The sequence below is a fragment of the Danio rerio genome, chromosome 7 (genome assembly GCF_049306965.1).
Source record: "Danio rerio strain Tuebingen ecotype United States chromosome 7, GRCz12tu, whole genome shotgun sequence".
Taxonomy (NCBI): Eukaryota; Metazoa; Chordata; class Actinopteri; order Cypriniformes; family Danionidae; genus Danio; species Danio rerio.
In genome coordinates this window covers 45,233,949-45,258,340 of record NC_133182.1, presented here as the reverse complement: position 1 = coordinate 45,258,340, position 24,392 = coordinate 45,233,949, and the positions used below count along the sequence as shown (strand labels likewise).

Here is a 24,392-nt window from a genome sequence, read left to right as displayed (position 1 = left end):
GGAATTAAAACGTGGAATATGTATATACTAGTGGCAATCAATCAAACTATTACCGTCATGTAAGACACTTCGCTGCATTTTGCAACAAGATCCACACACACACACACTGCAAAATGCGGAAAAATTTTTCTTTCCATTCGGTTTGCGGTATCAAATTCCATTAAAACAACACTTTTCCATCAGTCCTTACTCCATACTCGCATCCAATACCTCAGTTTGTCACGGGGGCAGGAATAAAATGTTCTTGAGTGAAAGTGAAACTTTTGAACTGCAGTTGAAGTCGACAAATTAAAGATGAAACATCAAAAATTACATGAAACTCTGCAGGAAATGTGGATTGTCTGGTCAGGCAACATTTAAAAGGCACTTCATGTAAACACCTTAATTCAGGTGTCTTATTCAGATTAAGGCAAATAACTATTACAGATGTCATGTAAACGTAGTTAGTAGTGTTTTCAAGGTAAGTAAAAGATCCAGAAGGGCATCCTGCTGATTTGATTCAGAAGGGCACTTTTTAGTCAGACGGCTCACCAATTTTCCTTTCATTCACCAGTACTAATTTTAAAAAGCTCCCAGTCCATTTTATTTGTATATATCTTAGTTAAACGCATTTACTCTACAAGTACCTAATAGTTAGCTGTGGAAATAACGTTAATCAGATTCACTTTAGTGAATGCATAACAATCGTCACTATGATTTACTCGTATGCACGCCTCAAATTCTCGCTCCCCCCTTAATAGGGAAAACCCATAGGTTGGAAATCCCTGCTGTAGGGTTTCAGGAGTCATATTTCAGATATTTTAAACTAGTTCTTTTTCATAATTATTTAGTTGGTATACAGCTTACACTGTCTACACCTGGTCATTTTTTTGTGGTTGGATAGCTATCTGATTTCTGAAAATGGTTCTATTTACATTTGACACATGAACGCGTCTCTGCTATATGCAAATTTAACTAGGGTTATGTCAACTAAAGCATCAGATATTACAGCCCCTTTTATGACGTACAAAGGCCTAAGCTATATATATTGTGTATATGAAATTTACAAAACATTATAAATCAAAATGCTTTAAAAAATGAAATGAAATTTAGGCCTGTCCAGTTTTCTCTGGAATGTGTCCCAGACCACCTCTTGAAGTAGTTTGAGCAATCAGATTTATATCCATCTCGAACTATATCCATTATTTACACCTGTCCATTTTAAGATCTAATAGCTATCCGATCAAAAACAAAATGAATGAACTGAACAGTTGTAAACAGCACCTTGGTGTTATTGAAGCCCGGCAATGCTAAATCAACAGCCCTTTATTGTTAAAATGGTGTTAACATGTCCTGTATATTAGTTTGGGCCTCTCCATTGCCACTTGATGTCATTACATTTGATTTGTTTGTGTTTATAGGAGCTGCTGCAAATGAGGGAGTGCTGGCCAACTTCTTCAACAGTCTGCTGAGTAAAAAGACAGGTGTTCCGGGCAGTCCTGGGACTCCAGGGGCAGGAGCAGGAACAGGAACGGGTGTACAAGGCTCTGCAAAGAAAACAGGTACAGTTTTGCCAGCATTAACTATAGAAATGGATGAAACTCTCAAAATGTTATGTCATGTATGAGTTATACTTCTGTCCTGAGTTACTAGAAACAAAATAGCATAAATATAATGTTGCAGTAATGAGAGTGAAGGCCTGATGACCTTTAGATTTGCTCTTGTACAGTTAATGCTTGGAAAGTTTTTTTTATTTTTTTTTATATATTCTTTAAATGAATTTCCATGCAGTTCAATAGATTTTTTTTTTAACGTGTAGTGCTGCTTTTTCCCTTATGATTTTGGTTTAAAGGCACAGTTCACTCAAAATTGAAAAACAGAAATCATTATTTACTCGTACATTAGTAGATCTAATCTTTTATCATAGTTAAGCAAAAAAAAAAAAAGATATTCTGAAGAATGTTAAAAACTTTAGTAGGAAAACATACTACAGATGTCACAAGCTGCTGCTTTTCAACAATCTTCAAAATGTATTTTGCGTTCAACAGAAGAAAAAAATGTTTAAATGTGTTTGTAGCAATTGGAGGATGAGTTAAATGACAATTTTCATTTTTGGGTGGACTATCCCTTTAAATCTTGGCCCATACAGTCCTTAGGGGCTTGTTTATCAGAATGTTTTAACAGTTCTTAGAACTATTGGCTCAAGCCAATACATTTCTTTTTGATTGAATGCAGCACCTGAAGTTGCAGTTGACCACCTTGTGTTGTTCAGAGTTCTAGGAGATCAGAATATTGACCTGGGGGGAAATAAGGTTTCGGGAACCTGGACCCTGGCTTATTGGCTACTTTTCTATGATTGAATTTCTGAAACTCCAGTGCAAAAGCCCCTAATGTTTAGATTCACCTTCTCTTGTTCCTTCTGGATGTGTTTATTTATTTATTTATTTATTGAGCTTTATCCTTAGAGCCTGAATAACCAGGAAGAATGGGCTAAAAAGCCTGTGTGAGTGATGTTACCATGGCTGGTGATATCTCATACTCGCTGGTTTTCCTACCTAAAATGATGTTTATATCACACACTTTGTATTCATGTTTACAGTGCTTTCCACAAGTTTAGAAATATACTTACAGTGGTAGCCGGATTTTAAAACGCACCTTTTACCCACAGCACAAACTATGTGCGACAAACAAAACTTACCTTGATTTGTAATGCTATTTTTATTATTATTATTTATTTATTTACTTATTTATTATTATTTATTTATAATTATTATTATTTAAACTTTTTCATTTCAATGGGTTAAAATTAAAAGACTTAGAAAAAAATAAACTAAATTATTCTCTTTTATGCTGTTCAGGAGCCATGTGCACACACTGACAGCTGCTTCTCTTTATCTCTCATTCAAATTCAGGTTGCTTTATTGGCATGACAGTTTCTACAGTAGTGACAGCATTGTAAAAGGAACATATTAATAAAATATACAGCAAATGAGGAATTAAATGACAGAAAAAAATGAATAAAAACAGTCAATGTCTCTAAAAATTATAATAATCACAAGAATGAAACGTGTAGATTATTTAAATAAGACAAATGAGTTGAATACCCATTTCTAATATTTTTAAATGTTCTGCAGTCAGTTTAGATGTAATTTCGTCCTCTCCGAGTATTTAGTAGAGTTGGTTACATTAAAGAATTAATTATTTAATTTCTCTCCCGCTATCGTGTCTGTGCGCATAAAATTAACGACAGCTTAGAAAGCAAAAACCAAATCACATCCCGGACATTTTAGCACATATTAGTACATTTTAGCCTCAAACTGGATTCCTGGAGGGCCGCAGCTCTGCACAGTTTTGCTCCAACCCTAATCAAACACAGCTGATCTATAATCGAGGTGTTCAAAAGAGTCATGAGCACCTTGATAAGTTGGATCAGCTGTGTTTGACTAGGGTTGAAGCAAAACTGTGCAGAGCTGCAGAACATGTGAGACTGTCTGTGGGGCTCTTGAAGCAGTATGAAATGAGTAAAGAAGAGAAGGTTTTCCACTATCCTAATCACACAGATGTTTGTTTATATTATATAGTAAAAAAAATTAAGTAAATATTCCTGGGCGGTCGTTAATAAACCTGGGCAGCCCGCCCAAGTAAAGTCTATGTGTGGGAAGCACTGTGTTTTGTTCCAGTCATTTACATGAAGTGCTAATATATTAACTCATGTATGTGTAACTCACCTGCTGTTACGGCCTCAGCATCTACATTGCCCTCAGATAAAGAACTGCATGCTATTTGTTTTTTCTTTCTTTGTCCTTCTCAGTATGTCTGCATTTGTGTAACCACACAGCATGCTGCTTATGAATGCATACCAGCATGCAACACTCATCCACCCAAACTGGTTCCCTCATAACCAACCTGTATTATTTTGTTAATACAACACAGAAACTACAGGAGATTACTCTGTTTTTGTCTTTCTCTCTTTTTTTCCAAGGGCAGAAGCCGGGTTTGACTGACGTCCAAGCAGAGCTGGACCGAATGACTCGTAAACCCGATTCCCTGGTAACGGCCAACAATACCCCAGCGACAGAGAACGAGGCATGAGTGCACCAACAGCATTGTCCGCTCTGGAAATCAATATGTAACGATATAACAGAGGAAAAAAAAAAAGCTTTCAAGACCAAAATCCCCCCACCTTGTGTGTCAATCAGCAAACAGAGCGTGGTTTACAGAAAGTGTTGGGATTCTATCAGATGTGTGGACTCTGATGTTGTGGGGGAACGAGAGGTAGAAATATGAAAAGATGCAACTGCTTTTCTTTGTTTTCATTTCCAGCCCCCTATCTGTGTTTGTTTGTTTTTTTGTGGTGATTAATTTTTGGTGTGGTATGGGAGGTCAGGTAATGGGTGCTTTTCTCCAGAAGACGACGGTTAAACCTCTCAAGTGTGGACCCTTGCTTTGCTTGGGGAACTATTAAACGCACCCGTTTCCCTCCTCCTGAGCAGAAACGCACTGCTGCATTCAACCAGCAGTCGCTTCAAGTGTTGCAATCCGCTACAACTACTGCTAAAAGCCTGAATACGTTCACTGAAAACAAGAAGTACTTGCAAAAAGAAGTATATAGTGTGTACAAACGTAGTTACGTTTATGCTGATGTATTTATAAAGAAGAAAGCAAATCAAGCTTTTATTTTCTCTGTGTTTTATCAGTGAAAGCGTCACTTAACACTGTTAACATCACTGATGTCATGACACTAATGACAAACACCCATTGGCCTTCAGCATACGAGAACGGCAGACGCCGCCACACCGCCTCTTCAAATTATGTAAATATGCGCTAAATATTTGCTATACAAGCTTTTGATTTGATTTTGTATAAAATTTAATTATTTTAACAATTTATGAAGAGCTATTGCAGATGAAACGAGTATCAGGCTGAGCATTTTATTTAGGCTGTGGTTTCGTTTTTGGAGGAGAGCGGCAGGACAGCATCTTTCCTAGTATAACTCCCAAGTGCCTGTGTCATAGTGGAGGTGCTTGTCTCCAAAAGACGAACTGCACTGTAGCATCAACAGTCAATGGTTCTTTTTTTGGTGCAGCTTCATGTAATTTATTTTGGTTTGTGTTTTTCCATGTCTGTGGTCATTGCTTTTTTTGCTTAAATTACACATGTTGCTTACTTCAGTGGCCTAGATCCTTTTCCTTTTTGCTGCCATAGGGAGCTTGCCTTTCTTTTTGTGAATGTCAAAATCTTAGTGGGACTTTTCATCCCACCTCCCAGTTTAAAATTGTGGCTTAAACCACTAGCACCATTTCTCATGTGGCCAAGTGACAGACTGTTCGTCATGTCAGTCCTTAAACATGTCTTGTTTCTTATATATATATATATTCATACACAGCTTCTTGAGGACTGTATAGAGATCAACGTAAAACATTCCCCCTTCTATTTTTAAGTGTCTCTGCTTTGTGATCTTTCTGGAAGTGATGATATTGCCTTCAGTGTATTGTCATGCCACAAGCTCTGTCTTTTCACTCAGGGTAGAGTCTGAGTCCATACATGTCCGCCTTCATTTCTCAACATTTCTATTCACTACTGATACTGTAACTCATTGAATTTCGATTTCTGGTTTAGCTTAACTAATCACCCGCAGGCATGATGTACGGTTTTGAACCTTAACGTTGTTCTGGCGAAGCTGTAAAAGAAGCAGCTCGAGTGGATTTGAAATAATCGTCGCGTGTTCAGATGAAAAAGGAAACCGAGAATTGGAATCTGGAACCAAAGATGTAGAATCCACATGTTATGTCTATGTCGAGTAGCTGCCCTGAACTCCTCCCAGGTGGCCGATCTTGGCTGAGCCTGGAGAAGCCATCATTCCACAACAGATCCTCTGCTTACTGCGGTGGTCTGTGTTCGATGTCTCACATTTTTCCATTAGAGTTTAAAGTTTTTGTCCTTTTTCTTTGTAAGCTCTTCAAGGGAATAGACCACAAACGTGTAGCGTTTACTGTTGTTTTGCATGCACTTGTGTTAGACAAATCTCAAACCAAACTAGAGGAACTCGAATGAAACGTTTATTGCTGCATAATATCGCTTAACGGTTTCCATTTATGACGGGCAGGGCTAAAGCATTTGCTGATATTCAAGCACAACATTAAGTCTGGACTATATACCTCTTGGTTTAGTGGTTAAGGTTTTCATCCATTTTAGATTGTGGGCTGTCAACTTATGAAGCCTCGGATCACTTGTACTATTCTAAACCGCTCGTATAACCTTAACAATGCACTTAAAGTATTTCATCACATTTCTCTGCGTTTGCTGTGTGACTGAACTCTCATCGTCTAAATATCACTGACACATTCCTCTGGAAAATACCTCTTGTTTGAGGTTTATTATTATTTCATGGCGTTATAACTGTTTTACTGGACGTGAAAAAGAAATTCTGTTATACTGTAAAAAGCAGCACATTTGTTTCCCTCCACAAATTTGCCTCATTTTTAAGTAGTGGCTCGGTGCAAATCTAGACATAATGGGCTAAGAAATCGAAAAGCTAACAAGCTGCTCCCAGGTCGCCTGAAGTACTTGAAAAAGCTTCCTAACTCATGATCCATCTGTTTTCCCAAAGGAGACGCTCAACGGATAAAAGGGTGGCCGTCAACAGAAACCAGTTTACTTGGCCTCAGCTTCATTGATTTCTTTCCCTCGTTTTGGGGAGGGTTGCAGTTAAATAAACAACAGCACATTTTGTATGTATTTCATTCAGAATAGGATGAAAGTCGACTGCTTTCTGTTTAATCCTTCTAATATGCACTTACCCCTGTTAGTAAGAAAATGTTGAGAAAATGCTCTGGCTTCCAAAATTTTCTATACAGGAATTGAAAAGCCTTTCTATTCACACAGAGGACTGTGTTTGTGTGCTATACCTTAAAGTGAGTCTGACTGTATGGCTTTAACTTGATGCAGTATGTGGCCATGTGAGTTCTTGCTTTTATTGCAAAGATAAGGAAATGTCTTTTTTTCAGTCCTGGCTTAAATAAAATACAAATCCAGACTACAACTCTCTTGTGTCGTTTTATTGTTATTATTATTATTATTATTATTATTACTATTTTGCTTGTCATGCTTTGCAGTTAATTGCTTGGCAGTTGAACAGCAAATGCATCACACCACCAATGAAAACCTTGACACGTTTAATATTTTATTCATCATTGCTTGCTGGGATCATTTCAAGCAAACTTGTCGGATGGTTGCACAGTCATGAGAACCAAACCAGTGGAGGGCAGTGCTGTTCTCCCCGTATAAATTTGCTTGGTTTAGATATTAAAATAAAACGTGTACTTGCATTCATTGATGCATGTAATAATAAAGACGCACTTTTAACATATATTTATGCATTATAAGAGATTAATAAATACTTCATGAAACAATTGTTAGCAAATGTTATGATTGATATTAATCGTTTATTCTGTTAAATCAATCTGCTAATGAGTCTCTGCATAATAAGCTGGAAAGTAGTGAAACATTGGAAAAAAAGAAGTGCTCCAATACCAAATTTGCTGTCTAGGAAGACCGTTGTAGAGTTTAGAAACAGACATTGTGGCAAGCCAAATTAACATTTGTTCGTTTAGTATACTTGTGTTTATATTAACTAAACAAGTGTCATTTTCTATTAGTTTTAATAGTTAGTCTTGTAATATGATCACTTAATTAATAAACAGAGAACGTTGTTTTGTTTAGCGCATGATTCATGTTCACACACTGTATATTTTACCCAGTGTTGTTATGTTTGTGTTATGGTCTTTTAAAGGATGATGTCAAATGATGATGCAAATGCGTTGACCTTATCCCGCCTCCCTCAACTCCTCAAGTTTCCGCATTGGACGTTAAAACTGTAGTTTCTTTTTCAGCATGCCAACACTGAGCTGTAAATGTTGGGTGTGACTTCAACTTCATGCGTGCACACAGACCAACTTCATTTTAAGTGTTAAAGCTTGTCTAGTTATTTTAGCTGCACTTGTATTCTCATCTATGCGCATACCTGCATGTTAAAATGTAGGATATATATGTACATCCATACATGCATGCGAGCGCGCACATGTTGGTATTTGTGGTTTAGGAGGACTACCCATAAGTGTAATGTATTTTGTACAGTAAAAATTGCTCATCATATGGCCTTAGCCCAGCTAACCTAACCCTTACAGCAATTCTGGGGCAAATGTTAAATTTAAATAGACCCGTTATGCTTTTAAGTGTTTTGAATTACGAGGACATGAGATACGTCCTCATAAACCACCTCAAATGTTGTAATACCTCATGCATAACTGTGTCATTATACAATATTGTGTTCATGTAAACCATCCAAACCAGCGTGCGCACAAAAGCTAACTATGATAAGCAGGGACGTGCAGTATTTGTGATACGTTTCAAATACATATTTTAAATACAAAATAGTATTTTGTAATTTTTTACTTATTTGATAGGGTTTAAAAAACGGGTTCATATTTTGTATCACATTGAGTAATGAAGTTTGTCCTGCGCACTTGCCGTTTAAAAGACTTTTGGTGCATTAATCTCTTCAATAATATTCAAAAGGTCATGATTTGCACTCATTAAATAATTGCTTTGTACAGTTTTTATTTTACATTCTTCAGGTGATACAAAACACAATCATTTCAGCACAATGCCTTCCCCAGTGTGAGACAATCCTCTCACTCCACCCTTTTGTCCCACAGTCAATCACATTGCATCATTAGTTGGATGTACCATAATTTACTACACAAGAAATATCCGTCTGACTTTCATTGTATTGATGTTGACATGAATAAGTGAATGATGATAAATGATATGCTATTTTCCTGTGAAATGATGTTTTTGAAGGTGAAGGTAAATATTTCTTGTGTGGTTAATTATGGTATGTTGAAATGAAAATGAGGTTGTTTTTAATCATCGAGTGGCCGTTTAACTAATGGCGCAATGTGATTGACTGTGAGACAATGGTGGAGTGAGAGGATTGTGTCACACTGAGGAAGGCATTGTGCTAAAAAGTTTGCTTTGTATCACCTGAAGAATGTAAAATAAAAACTGTATGAAGCAATTATTTGATGAGTGCAAATCATGACCTTCTGAATAATATTTTGTATCAAAATACTTAAGCATTTTGTATTTTTAAAATACTGTAAAATACTTTGTAAGATGTCTACATTATGACAATCAAAATGTGGCCTCTGGTGCTTTCTCAGTTATTTGTTTTGAGATCAGAACAGAAATTTAATTAGGGTAGTGGTCAGTGCTTGAAGTATAGAAATTATGCAACACGCATAAAGACAACAACAGACAAATGGCAGGGGTATATCTGAGTACAAGTCAACAATCAGTTTAAATCATATACTGCAAAATGCCTAGACCAGTATTATGTAATGGCAGTATAGTGTACAATTCAGCATCAGCATATTTGCATAGGACGCAAGATGAAAGAAATATATGTCCTGAAGAACTGGATGTAGAGCCTACAGCACATGATCATTCTCAGTCTCAGTGCTGCAGGCGGAAATGCAGGGGGACTTTAGAAATATAAAACACCTAAATTGTGTACTGGTGCTCACTACTAAGACTCTTCCGGTTAAAAGAGAACTGAAAAAAATCTTGGGAGATTGCGAAAACTGCACATATAATAGTAGTTTTGGGTAAATTGCTGATTTAGACGCCAAGAAAATAAGACAAACAACATAAAAATAAGTCCTACAGTGGCTGACTTAAACTTGCTCAGAGAAAAGCTGTTGTTATCAAACATTGTTTACTTCACTAATTCAGCTTAACGGTGAAGGAATTGATCGAATATGCAAAATATCTATTTTATTTTAACACTTGGGTGCTGTACTTTGAAATGTATTTAAATACATGTAAAATTTAGGTGTTTGCCCTACTGAAAAATCCAGCTTAAACCAGCCTAGGCTGGTTGGCTGGTTTTAGCTGGTTGACCAGGCTGGTTTTAGAGGGGTTTTGGCCACTTCCGGGCTGGTTTCCAGCCATTTCCAGCCTGGTCGTAGCTGGTCAGGCTGGGAGATGACCAGCTAAAACTAGCTTGACCAGCCTAGCCAAGCTGGGAGTCCAGCCAAAACCAGCTATATCCAGCTTAAACCAGGCTGGTCAAGCTGGTTTTAGCTGGATTTGGCTGGTCATTTTCCAGCCTGACCAGCTAAGACCAGGCTGGAAATGGCTGGAAACCAGACTGGAAATGGCCAAAACCCCTCTAAAACCAAGCTGGTCAACCAGCTAAAACCAGCCAACCAGCCTAGGCTGGTTTAAGCTGGATTTTTCAGCAGGGTGGTATTTAATTTAAAAATACATTTCAATGTAACCCAACCCTGACGATAAGCCCCTAATTAATTGCATTCCTACAAAATTCACCATCTTTTAGCTTGACTTTAAACAATAAATGTTACTTCGGCGTGCCATACGGTCATATTAAACTACCGTGTGTCGTCTCACGTTTGATGAATCACACATACAGCGATCCTCACCTGCAGAACTCAGAGAGGAGAACTCGAAGCTGAAGAGGAATGCCTGTTTTGTGCTTTTGTTTCTCTGACATCAGTCGTCGGGACTCCAGATGAAAGCGTCTTTTCCTCGCAGGAATGTAGTTTGGAGGGCGGAGACTCGCAGCAACATTACATTCTGCATCCAGAAACTGTGAAATATGGACACTGCCATGAGAACAGCGGCGATCGTTCGAGCTCGTTCAGCTCTGTTCATGACTGGATCCGAGCACTGTACGGCGCCAGGAACGGTACCGGAGATCACGGAGTGGTGGATGTAGTTGTTCGGGATCCGCGGGTCACGCTTATAACACACGGCTGGAGTTTACGCGTTGTGTAGCGACGCTTGTTCTTTGTTGAGAGATTGTTGTTGCGTTCTGCCTGACTGTTTTCAGAGGAGAGAATCGCTCTTCATTTCGGCCACTCTTGTTTCTTGGGCGGGACGAAGAGATAAATAAAAGAGTTGAGCATGAGGAATAACGAGGAGACTGAGGGCTTTGATGGCGAGGCCTCCAACACCTCGATGATTTCAGGAGTCAATAGTCCGTATCAGCCGACCACCGAGCCCGTGCTCTCCAGAAACGTGTTCAGGGCCATCAGGTGTGACCGGGAGTACCTCAAGTCACATTTTGGAATTTTAAAAGTCATTGAAGTGGTACGTTGAAGTATTCTTGGTCTTTCTCTATTCAATTAAAAGCTTATAAGCCTGCTTTACATGCTGAACTTCAGCAAAGTGTATTGGCAACAGTGACTTGACAAGTTAGGATGTTTTCATCATCAACAGCGTCATTGATGAATTGTGTTTTCTTTCTTTCTTTCTTTCTTTCTTTCTTTCTTTCTTTCTTTCTTTCTTTCTTTCTTTCTTTCTTTCTTTCTTTCTTTATTTCCTTTGATATATACTTTTGGCATTACTTATGACTTCTGAGGTTTTATTTAAATACCATGAAATACACAAAAAAGGTTGCCTCAAATTTTCAAGCTCAATCAAATTAACCGTATGAGTCCATTGAACTTATATTATTTTAAACTGACTTAAATCTGCTTGCATAACTAATAAAATTAAGTTAGAACATGATTAACAATGAACTAAAATATATGCTGTCATCATGACTAATTGACCATATTAGGCAGGGCCGATAACCGTTTTCAAGGTATACCTTGGTTTGAAAAAGTCAAGGTTTTAAAACTGCTTAAATTTTTGGCTATACCGTTCCTATGGTATATGTATGATCTTTTATTTACTTAAAAAAAAAAAAATTAGAACAAGAGTATCTCAAGCAGAAAAAAAAATATCCAAAGATGCCATTTTAAATTGTAAAAATATCTGTGTTTTTGAAGACAGCAGAAGTCAGTGATTTATTTGCATTATTCAGCCTGACATGTTCACTGCTCCAAATTTAATATATATATATATATATATATATATATATATATATATATATATATATATATATATATATATATATATATATATATATATATATTTGTTGTGTTCAAAAGGGGAAAAAAAGTTTTAAGTTTTTACCTAGACATTTAAAAAGAATATATTTTAGAACAGTAATCACAATACCGTGGAACCATGATATTTTTATCTAAGGTTATCATACTATCCAAATCTTATACCAGCCCAAGTTCATATAATTCTAATCAGCCTTTTAGTTACAAAGACATGGTTTTACTTCTCAAGTTAATGTTTATTATTATTATTATATTATTATTATAATTACTACAATATGTCATAAAGATTGACCATATTTAGTCCCTGATAAGCTTTTTTTGTCAAATTCATTACAAATGATTGAAATTAGTTAAACTTTACCATTAAACTTACTACCGTTTTCAAGGTATACCATGGTTTGGAAAAGTCAACGTTTCAAAAACAACAAAAAATGCTGTAATATCTATGTCATATGTAAAATTGTTTATTTATTTATTGTTTTTTTAGGACAACTAAAAACATCTACAGTTGGTATCTACAGCAGAAAATACATCCAAAGATGTCGTTTTAAATTGAAAAGAAATGTAAATTGTAAAGAAATTGTAAAGAATCTGTGTTTCTGAAACTAATGAAGACAGAAGTCACTGATTCACTTGAATTATGTAGCCTGACATGTTTACTGCTCCAAAATATTTAAATGTTTCTCCAAATAAAATTTATTGTGTCCAAATTGTATTTTTTTTTCACCAAGACATGCAAAAATAACTTATTTTAGAGCAGTAATCACAATACCGTGAAACCGTAAATATATTTATCCAAGGTTATCATACCGTCAGAATCTTATACCGGCCCATGCCTAGTTAAACATTAGTGTAATCTAGACAGATTTCTTATTTTTAAAGTAGCCTATTTACTTTAAATCAAAATATTCAAGACAAGACAGTAATGCCTTTATCATCCAAACGGTGTCAAAAAATAGAGTTTTTCCACATTGGATAACAGATCTTCATTCCACATATTTCACTTAGATATTCACTCATGATTAGTTCCTCATATTGGATTAGTGCGGGGACGGCAGATTTCCTCTTTTTGGGTTTTTTATATCAAAATATTTCCTGTTGGATACAAGCCGACATGCGTCAAAATCTCTGGAATGCATCAGTGACGGAGGAGAATGTTGCCTGGAGTTTGAATGAATTAACTTTCAGATTGTACTTCTGTCCACTTAATTGGCAATAATAATAATAATAATAATAAAAAAAAAAAACACAACACAGGGCCACTATGGGCACACAAAACAAAAACTCAGAGGCTTGTGTACCCCAGCCAGATGTTGAAAAAGGAGTGTGGAGCATAAGAAGAAAGAAAGAGAGAGAGAGAAAGAGAGAGAGAGAGAGAGAAATACGACTTTCTGTTGTTCTGCTGGCTCAGCAAAAGCAAAGCATCTCAGATCGGGCCCTCATGGTGATGCACATTTAAGAAACTGCATGCATGGGGGAAAAACGGAGCAAAACTAAGGAAGTCATTAGGGGAAATAAGGACTTGTGTACGCTGCCAAAAGAAACAACCTGTGAGCCAAGTACACAAGATAGCTTGTCTGCTAAAAGAATGTTTAATGAATCCTGTTTTTCTGCTTTTGTGTTCATCTTTGAGTCTACAGCCAAGTTTTAATTGGATTTATGAACACAATAGCTGAGATATTGGAGAACATGCTTTTGTCTTTGTGAACACTATGCATGGCTTTGTTGTTTGTGCTTTTTTATGTGAACCCAGAAGCTTCATTTGCTTGTGGAGTCAAATTACAGGTAGTATAGTTATGCTCTATTCAATGCTGAACTGAAACCAGTTTCCTCAATCTAAAGTTTGGTTTGTGTGGGACATTTAAACTCCCAATTTCAAGACTAATGTCATAATTGTGAGAGAAATTTGAAATAATTATTTTTATTTTTCTATTTTTTTGTGGGGTAAAATGTAAGGTGTAAATCACAGCTACACTTGGAAGCTCATTTACTCTACAAAATAGATAAATAAAAGGTAATAGCTTTTTCATTCTTCTACAGTTCCACATTTTTGATTCAAAATTGTGCAACTCGTCGTAAAATAGGGTACATGTACAGCTAGTGTTTTTTCCCTTACCGATAAACTTGAATGGTGAATAGTTCATTACTTTTTTTCAGTTTTATACTGTTCCTTTTACAGAATCGATGTTGTAATGTAATTAAAATATAATTAATTCATTTAGTTGTTCAAGTGTAAAACGAGATGAAAAAGCCGTTTACACGCACACGCCATCAGGATCAGCAGGCTTGCACAGAAACTCCACTGAGTGAAATAAATGTTCATATTTTTGCTGGCAGCTAGTTCTCTTCAACTCTCACACGGTCGCTCACTAAAGCTAAGCAGGGCTCTGCCCGGTCAGTACCTGGATGGTAGACCACATGGGAAAGCTATGCTGCTGCCGAAAGTGGTGTTATGGCTTGTTTCCATTGATTGGTCCAGTACGGTTCGATACAGGCCATCTTTATCAGGCTTGCGTTTCCACTACCAAAAGGGTACCAATGGTTTTGGTGGGCGTGGTGTACGACAGAAAGTTTCACTCGTTGTCATTCTTGCTCGAGGAAATGTCAAAGTAAAGCTGTACAGGTCGTTCACACATCATATGAGAAGCACTTCTCACAAAACAGATGCATTATACACATAAATACTTGTGTATAAATGTTCATTACTAACCTTTCTATAAACATGACTGGATTTTAACTGCAAATCAATGATGACAAAATAGCCTACTGTAACATCTACAATTATATAAAATAAATACAAGCAACAGATATGAACACATACAGAACCTTACAGCCTTCGATATGTTATTAATTACTGTACAACTACACACAGCATACATTTAGTCCTTATTTGGGTTCAAAAACAACACACAACATATAGTCACTGTCAGTGCAAACCTCTCGTTTCATCTTTAATCTCCACCAGCACATGTAACCTCTTGTTAGAAAGTAATTTCGTCATTCCGAATTCATAATAATCCAAAAGGTGATGATAAACATGGCAGTTTCTTCATGTATTTAGGTGGCTGAAAAAAGTAATTTGTTCCTTTGTTTTTTTTTCGCACGCCACTCTTGTGTTCGTTCGTTTCTGAAAGGATTGGATGTTAGAAGCACTTCAATAGTCATGTGCACATTATTATCATCAGCTCAAGAAGTTTCTTGTTTTAAATAGACACGCAGTGAGCAATTACAAGAAAGCGAAACCGCTCGTGCTTTATACAACTATGGGGCACAAGGTAGATTCTGCTCTTCTTCCTGGCTTTGTGGCTGTTCATCAAGACGATGACAAGGTTTGTTTAAGCTGGGGTCGACCATGGCTTGTTATTAATGTCTCGGCTGCGTATTTAAAAATGACACTTCCTTTGTTTTTATTCTCCTGCCTTGTGCATGAGCTTTAGTGATGCTTCTCTGTAAACCAATAGCAGTCAGCTGCACGTCTTGCTCCAACTTCTGGTACCCTTTTGTTGTGCTAGATACCCTTCCTGAAAGGGTACCGAAAAAGTGGTATGGTGCGGTTTGCTTTTTGGAACCTTTTTACAGTGGAAACAGCCATAAAAACATATCGACCCTAACTGTACCATACCGTACCACTCAATGGAAATGGGCCATTAGTGAGACCAGCAGAGGGCCCTCAACCTGCAGTCTGTGTGGCTCCTAACACCTCAGTATATAATGATGGGGACTCTGTACTGCTCAGTGAGCACTGTCTTTTGGATGAGAAATAACAAGCAACAATAACTAGCAACAACTAGAAATGAACAATGTTTTCAAATTAAAACAAAATTGTACAAAATTAAATAACAGTAACATCTGTACATTACTGAATTAGGTTACATTGAATTAACTTTAAAATAAAATTAAAAAGTCAAATGTACAGATAAATAAACAAAACCCATTTTTTAAAATATTTTTTTACATTACATTTACATTTTATATCTCACAATACTAACTTTTTGTACTTCACAATACTTTGCAATTCTGAAAAAAAAAGTCAAGAATGAGATTTAAATGGGCTGAGACAAAATGTCTCAATTAATCTTGTGATTCACCAGCTTTAATTTATAATTTAAAACTCTAAAAGAAAAGAAAGCTAATTGTGACTTTTTGTATTTATTTAGTGAGTTAGTGTTGAAAAAAGCTTCCATAGTTTTGACTTTTGCAAAGCAGATGACAGCTGATCTGATCAGATGAACAAAAATGTCAAAGTTTACCACAGAAGAGGAAGTACAAGTTAAAGAACAAGCCTGTCGTTTGTATAATCACACATCAGAGATGTTTATGTTTCGTAATGGTCAATGAAGGTCAAACTCCTCTTAGTCTACGAGCTCATTCTTCCCTTAGGTTGACAGTGCGGTATTTGAGGTTTCATAATACAGTTAAGGAGAGGGGATAAATTAAAATAAAACTGAACTAAAAACAACTCTGCAGGATGTGATTCAGAAAGTTCCCACATAACTTTTAAATTGCAGCATTCCAGTAATATCCCTTGGGGTGTTTGAGCCATGACCATAAAATCTTAGACTTGTTTGAAAATGTGATCAGTCGTTCCTCGAAACAGACATTTAATAAATTACCCATATGTGAAAGGCTGAGAGCTTTGCTAGTTAGGCTGTAGTTTTATTAGGTTCTTGATTTTGTCACATTAGCATGCTGGCTTTTTTGCTGCGAGGGATTCCTCTGGGCCCTGTACTGGACCTCTTCCCATTCTGCTAACAATCTGAGTGGAATTTGGATTGTTTTGAATGTTTTTATTTTTTTTGGGTGGGTTGGGGATGGGGGGGTGGGGGGGTTGGGGGGGAAGCAGATTGATCTGAAGCGCGGGACTTTTCACATGGCTGCATGTTTCCTTCAGTTGGCTTGCCAAGGATATTCAACCATGGCTTTTTCTCTATGAACTGGCCAATGATTTACCTAAGGCCCCCGTGGGATAAGGAGGGGTCTTTTTGACCGTTTAATCTCTTCAAACTTTTTTTTGTCCATCTGCAGATTTGATTTTCTTGGCTAATATCAATAATTCGCCTCGTTCCAGTCACAGAGGAACAAAAATAATCACAGGACTTTTGTATACAAATATCAGCTGTTGGGTTTCTGCAAAAATTTCCTTTGTAGCGAGGCATTTCTTAGGGTTTACATTTGTTCTTCTTTCTAATCTAGACAAACAGAGTCTCGATACTCTTTGTTTTATTATATAAACAATATGTTACTGTGAAATAAGTTACCATTTTGTAACTATAACTTTAACTATAACTATGCTGTAACTATTTATTTTTATTAGGTTAGTTTTGAGAATACAGCAAAAATGATTCATTCTTTCTTATGTAATGCATTTAGAAATGTAAATTATTCCTTTCATGGCAAAGCAAAGCTGATTTTTTTACCAAACATAAATTGTACTTCTTATCAATACTTAAAACAGTTCAGCCTTTTGGATTTTCAGGATTCTTTAATGCACTGTAATTTCAAATCAACAGATCAATTCAATTGTGTAATAACATAAATGTATTTACTGTCCCTTTTGATTAATGAAATGTATCCTTGACAAATAAGAATTGATGTATTAGAGCGAAAGATAAATACTGAACTTAAAGTCTTGGTGAACTGCCTTAGACTACTAATCATTTATTCCGGTATAAGTAATCTGCAAATAAAACACTCTAAAGTCCTTGCATATATATGCTTATATATCTACTCCACCCTTTTGTTTAATATGGCTTTCCTCTATAAACAGTTTGACCTGAAGGGAACAAGTTGATTTCAGATGTAGTTTCAGCCATGAAGAGCAAAACTATTGACATTTCAGCTGTCTATGTGAGTTTTGAGAGTGACGCCTGCTTCTGTCATTCTGAATTTGGTCCATTCATTGACAATGTTTGAAACCTGATAAATGAAAACCAATAAATGATATAAACAAATGGCAGACAGGGCTTCATGATGGCACAGTGGGAAGCACAATCGCCTCACAGCAAGAAGGTCACTGGTTCAAGCCTCGGTTGGGTCAGTTGGCTTTTCTGTGTGGAGTTTGCATGTTCTCCCTGCGTTTGCGTGGGTTTCCTCTGGGTGCTCCGGTTTCCCCTGCTGTCCATAGGTGAAGTGGGTATGCTAAAATTGTCCGTAGTATATGTGTGTGAATGAGTGTGTATAGATGTTTCCCATGGGTTGCAGCTAAAAAGGCATCTGCTGCATAAAACTTGCTGGATATGTGCCGGCGACCCTAGATTAATAAAGCTTACTGAAAAGTTAGCTGAAAAGAAAATAAATGAATGAATGAAATGGCAGACAGAATAAATACAATTAAAAAAACTCTAACTCTAATTTTAGAAGAGTAGCTTCTATTAATTTACAAATGATTAAACCAGATTGGCAATGCATGTTGCTGAATAGAAGCATTCCAGGATTACATGAAAGTGTTAAATGTTAGGAGAAGTTTCACTAAAATGATATTTTATTTCTTTGTATTGAATATTATTCCTATATAATGCGAATGATCATGATGTGCACTAGTGTCTGTGATGTTTAAACTGTAAAAACATCATCTCGTATAATCTAATGTTCAAGGCAAAATATATGAGACACTGCTCGCTGCAGAGCCATTTGAGCAGAGCATCATTTTTTTACTAGTAAAATACTAGTATTCAGCTTAAAGTGTTATATAAATTATATCGCTTTTTTAAAAGCGAAATCGAGGCTGCAGTAAGAAGAAACATGGAAGTATTGCCTGGAGTCACACAGGAACATTGTGTACCTGGCTGTATATCTTATCAGCGAAAAGAAAGTGACACAAGCTGATCATTTCTCTGCCTTCCGAGTGACCTGAAGGTCCGTTCTGAATGGATAGTAAAAATAAAATGGGATATTAGACCTCATTTTCAGCTAAGGATAATGACGCTAGTTATCTAACAAATTATTTCCATAACACAAAAAAAGTTTTAAATGCCATTTATCAAACTGAAGTTTAATAAATCTTTCACTATATTTGACTTGTCATGATAGTGAATTTCGGTTCGGAAAAAAAACCCATTTCCTGCTAACATTTAAGCGCTGTTGAGCATGTTCTTGCACAGCGCTGATTTGCCATAGTATTCACCAGTGATCAACAGAATTTATGTTTGCAATCGGTGAAGTGGTGAATTAATAACCTTTTCTGCCAATCACAGTCATTTCTGTTGAGCACTAGTGAATACTATGGCAGAACACGTTTAACAGCGCTTAAACGTTAGCAATGGAAATTTTTAAAATTTTAGTACTGGGACAACATTATTACAGACAACACGAAAGTGTGCTACAGAGGACTGCATTGTTTTATCACTGGATTACATAGACTGAATCAGGGAAGCGTCCCCACTGTGTTTACCTGGTGCCATGAACTGAAGCCAAGAAGGAAACTTAAGCGTAATACTCTTAAAGAGATTATGATTTTGTTTGATGCCTAGTATGCTTTTAATTGTTTAAATTAAACTGAACTGAATGATAATAAAATTATGTTTACACCATATCTGCATTTTGAAATCATGCAACAGCTGGAGGCTTGTAGTCCACAGCATGTTGTTGCAATGTTTAGGCTGCTGATCCTGTACATCCGGGTTTCTTCTCACCACAGCCTCGCTTTCGTTTTTTTAAAATGCTAGGCACGTGAAATAATCATATTCACGTATAGTGCATGTTTTTGGATTGTGGGAAAAATCAGAGAACCCGGAGGAAACCCATGCCAACACAGGAAGAACATGCAAACTCCACAAAGAAATGCCAGTAGGTCAAATTGGGACTCAATTCAGCGACCTTCTTGCAGTGAGGCGACAGTGCTAACCAAGCCACCGTGCCGGAAGCTTTGTATTTGTGATGTTTGGGAGGCCAAAAATGAATTTCCACACGTGTGGACAATAAAGTTTTCTAATTATATTTCTAGAATTACGTAGGAGTCTTTTTCTCATGTTGGGAGAAGGGGGAGTTTTTTTTAAACCTATGTGACATGGAGAGTTTGCGTATCTGCAAGCATCTCCAGGGTTAAGAAATAGTGGCTTTAATTTTTGCAAAAGGAGCAATTCCCTTAAGGCGAGGAGGAGAAGTCAGTTGGCTGAGAGCTGAAAGGCTCGTTTCCGTTTGAGGAGGAGCTCTTGGAACACAATGCAAGCTGTCAGAGCAAACCTCCCACCATTCACTTTGCGGGCACAACAGATGGCGTGTGTACAGACTGGGGATTTGACTCCATGTGGCCATTGCTACAGGGAACTTGTCTAATGTAGGGAGGGTCTCTGAAGGAGGACGAGGGTGGGGAGTGACAGATAATCATTAAAATCTGGGCCTTTTTGCACATCGGACACCTGCTGTCTTGTGGGACGTCATGAGCTGTACTGCTTTTATCATGACCTCATGCCTAAATACACTTCTTTGGTCTGCCTTGGTGATGATGCGTGACAGTGGACTGAAGTGATGCTGGCGCTGTGACAGGAACTTGAAGTCGTTTATCTTTAGTCCACACTTCCCTAATGTGATCAGTGCAAATAAGCCGGATGACATAAAGACGGGCTTGTGTTGTGTCAGTAGGACATTAAGCCTACATGATGACAACACTTTGGGTTAACCCTAAGCCTTCGTATGACATTTTGTGGAATGTTTAAATTAGGCATACACATATTCAATCATTTAAAGTGGTGGTCCACTTTTTTTTTAAGGCTTGGTTGTGATTACAAGATGCGAAGCAATGTGTGCTCATGCTTCATTTGTAGAAAATCACATCATTTTTTCTTGTACATTACTTTGATTATATACAGCTACTGAGCTAACATGAAAATGTCTGTCATATTTGGTGGCGATTCTAGTTTAAATGGCACCCTGGGCGAACCACCCCATACACTAAGACTTCTTTGAAATCTTTTGCATGAATATTAATTATGATAATTCTATAAAATACAAAAAAAAAAAGTTTTTTATCATCGTTCAAACATCTAGGATTCACACATGAGCGCATGTGAGGTGCACGGGATTGGTTTTCTGCATGAATAACACGCTTGTGCATGCAAAAGATGCCAAATGTGAATGGCCCCTAACATTTTTTCTGGGATTGCCACTCTAAATTAATACACTTGCATAAGTAAATTGTATCTCAATGCTTTTATCAAGGGAAGTTTTTATTGTTCTTTTTTTACTGTCTTCCCGTACCACCCCTAGCAAGATGCCGCACTGGGTGATTGCCCATATTGCCCATGCCTAAATTCACCACTGGTCATATATCATAATTCCTCTGAAAGACCGCCCTCAAGAGGCTCTGATTGGTCAGTTAACATAATGTGTTATGATTCAAGGATTGGCTCCATGTCACCAGGAAAACATCACATGCCTTTAAACATGCAAGTTTGCGCTGTGTAAACAGGGCCGGCGCGTCCATAGAGGTGATCGAGGCGGCCGCCTTGGCGGGATAATAGAGTTCATCTGCGACAACCCATGCAAACCCCCCCCCCCCCCCCCCCCACGATAGGCTCGTTAAGCGTCAAACGCGCAAACGCTCAATTCGCCTCGTGCGTATTGTGCTATTAGCACCGCGCAATTTGCGTCATTCGCTCCGCGCCATTCGCGCGTATTGCGCCGCAGGATGTCTATTCGCGCGTTTGAATTGACTTAACATGTAAATCACTCGCGCTTGACACGCATGCCGCGTCTGGTGTGAACGCAGCATTATGTTCATGGCCGTTTTTGCCCCACTGACTTCCATTATAATTACTTTTATTGATTGCAAAGCCATGACAGCATATAATTATGCATGCTTGATTGGTGGTTTTTCCTGTTGGGAAGAGGTAAAATGTGTATTTTATACTGTTGTCAAAGCATTTTCCCTAAATATGTGTCAAAATAATGTTTGTCACCAAAAAATTATTCCATTTGGACAGAGAAAGTTGTGGTCAAATTAAGACACAAAATCAGCCCAGAGTGGATAAAAACATGTGAAACAAAACACGAGGGTTGAACTTTTAGAGTGCTTTTTAAGAATTTCTTTACATTGTATTTCAGAATGATCATTAGAAAAACAGAATAGATCATTCAGAAAAGATCATTAGAAATACAGTGAGTCCCAGCCTGATCTCACGAGGAAATGTAACTTTTTCACATTTTGTCAGTTTAGTGGCTAATTCGTACAAATTCAGTTGTACAAAAATGTACAGTTTTAAAAAGGAGGTGTGGCACCAAACCCCGCCCCTAAACCCAACCGTCATTGGGGGATGAGCCAATTGTGCCAAATTAATGAAATCGTATGAATTCATAAGAATTATCCACTAAATCTAAAAGTTCTGAATCGCCAAATTCTTCAGTTTGTTGCGTTGTTGACATTTTTGCACACTTTTTAACAGTGATTGTGTGATCCATCTTTTCACAGTGAGGACAATTGAGGGACTCAAACACTACTCTTAAAAATGTTCAAACACTCACAGATGTGTCCGAAGGAAACACAAATATATTCCCATTTTTCCGTTTAGTTCTGCCCTTCAGAAAATCTGTTAAAGAATGCATTTGCATGTTCTTGTAGACAAATTAAGTACACTTTGAACTTCAAATACAAAAAAGTTTTATGCTCTTGGTGCATTGTGTTTCCTTTTCTCTGAAGCATCTGTGAGTGTTTGAACCTTTTTTAAGTTCCTCAATTGGCCTCAGTGTGAAAAGATGGATCTAGAGACATACAGTCATTGTTGGACAGGTTGAAATATGCAGAAGATGATATGCACAACAGGAATATTGCAGGACACTTAATTTTTTTTTTTACTAAATCTTACTTAATTTAGGTGTTACTTTATTTTTAGTGAAATACATTCAGCAAAATGCATTTTTAATCTGCAAAACTACAATGTATTATGTAAAATGCCAATGCATTTCTTAAATGTGCAGTTCGGTGTAAAATGCAAAATTGAATTTATTTAATTAGTTATTTTTACCCACAGTTTTAATATGTAAATTACATACTAACAGTAACACTATAACCTGCAAAAAAAAAAAAATAATAAAAATAAATCTAAAATAATATTCAAAAAGTGTAGGGTTATTAACGTTGTCTCAGATTTCTTTTACACAGTGAATTTTACTATTTAATTTCATTTTGCAATGAATGCATATTTCAATACTGAGATGCATTGCAATTTGCATATTCCATTTCCACTTTGCATATTACATTTCAAAATGTATTTTGCTACTCATACGCTTCTTATACATTTTGTATGCTCTCTCCTTTTTTATAAGATTATTAATATTCTCGCTGACTTTGCTAGGAGTAACTTTCAGTTGCTACTGTAAACAGCATTTGTGCTGAAACATTCCCTAAGCTTTGTTTTTCAGTGTTTGTTTTTGTTAAAAAAAGAGAAAAGGATTTCACATCCTATCATGGAGACTGATGCCATGGAGAATCTGACACAATTGTTCAGGTCTCATACAGTAATTGCAGTCATGCTGGCTGATGTTGGATTCAATCTGCATTTCAAATGCACAGCATGGGCTCTGGAGGAAGCATGCGCAATTTAGTTGAGTCTTGTTTTCTTTGATTGTAAATGTTAGTATTTTAGGGTGTTGGCAAGTTTGATTCTGCCAAATGACACTGGTGTGATTGCTCTGTTAGTGTGCTTCATTTGAATAAATGTGAACACTGCTTTCTGAATCTTTGTGCACAGCAAACAAGCAGACAGAGAACACAGAAAAGATGGGTCAAGATGTGATCCAAAAACAAAACCAAGGTGACAAGAGCGTACCTGTCAACATTGGGATGTGAAAATAAGGGATATGCCCACCATAATAAGGGACCCCCCCCCCCCCTTAAAAAAATCCCCAAATTACTATATGTGTTCATTTGGAGCTGTTTTATTGTAAATAAACAGTTAAATGGTCAGTAATATGTTTTAAAATTATTATTAACAAAAGAAAGATAAATATATACATTAGCAGCAAATACATTAGCAAACAGTTGAACTTATTAAAATTAATAGCTATTATAATGAAATAGAATCAAGCTATCCAATCTCATTAGCTGTTTCTCCACTGTATAACTTACACATTCTGATTAAAGAGCAACGAATGAATCTCTTATTTATTAAGATTTTTTTATTACATAAGATTAAAGGTGTCACTTTCAAAATGCACACATCTAACGTTATAATAAAAGCATTCAACTGCTTTCTTAACTTTTTATGTTCATTTAAGACGAAATTAGTTGTGTTTGAAAAAACAACAACACCAAGATCGACATCCTTATGTTATTATTATTAATTATGTCTGTTTAAACACGCACCCAAAAGCCAGACTTTTTCTCCGCTTCAAATCGCGTGTACAGAATCTGTTTGGGAAACAGCATCTGTTTATCACTGTGGAGCACATCAGCTGACAGTCATGCATCATTTTACAACTGTTTTGAGAGTTGTATAGGAT

At 36.8% G+C, this 24,392-nt stretch overlaps 2 protein-coding genes and 1 long non-coding RNA gene across 5 annotated transcripts in view; 2 read left to right on the top strand and 1 right to left on the bottom strand.

Annotated features, from left to right (window-relative positions):
* The window catches only part of dync1li2 (dynein, cytoplasmic 1, light intermediate chain 2), a 29,428-nt gene extending 22,407 nt beyond the window's left edge, over positions 1-7,021 (top strand). The window contains exons 12-13 of one of the 2 annotated variants that reach the window (XM_005166450.6): positions 1,401-1,541; positions 3,967-7,021. In XM_005166450.6, coding sequence (XP_005166507.2) covers positions 1,401-1,541; positions 3,967-3,983 — 158 coding nt within the window. In that variant the 3' untranslated portion in view covers positions 3,984-7,021. 2 annotated transcript variants of the gene reach the window in all.
* On the bottom strand, positions 1,288-10,655 carry LOC103911411 (uncharacterized). Its single transcript, NR_170235.1, is given in 2 exon segments — positions 1,288-1,526; positions 10,485-10,655. It is a non-coding gene; the product is annotated as an uncharacterized lncRNA (long non-coding RNA).
* Positions 10,601-24,392, top strand: part of cmtm4 (CKLF-like MARVEL transmembrane domain containing 4) — a 42,849-nt gene continuing 29,057 nt past the window's right edge. The window contains exon 1 of one of the 2 annotated variants that reach the window (XR_012382373.1): positions 10,601-11,154. Coding sequence is in view for 1 of the 2 variants with exons in the window: in NM_001002492.1 (NP_001002492.1) it covers positions 10,969-11,154 (186 nt within the window). In the remaining variant the exon portion in view is untranslated. 2 annotated transcript variants of the gene reach the window in all.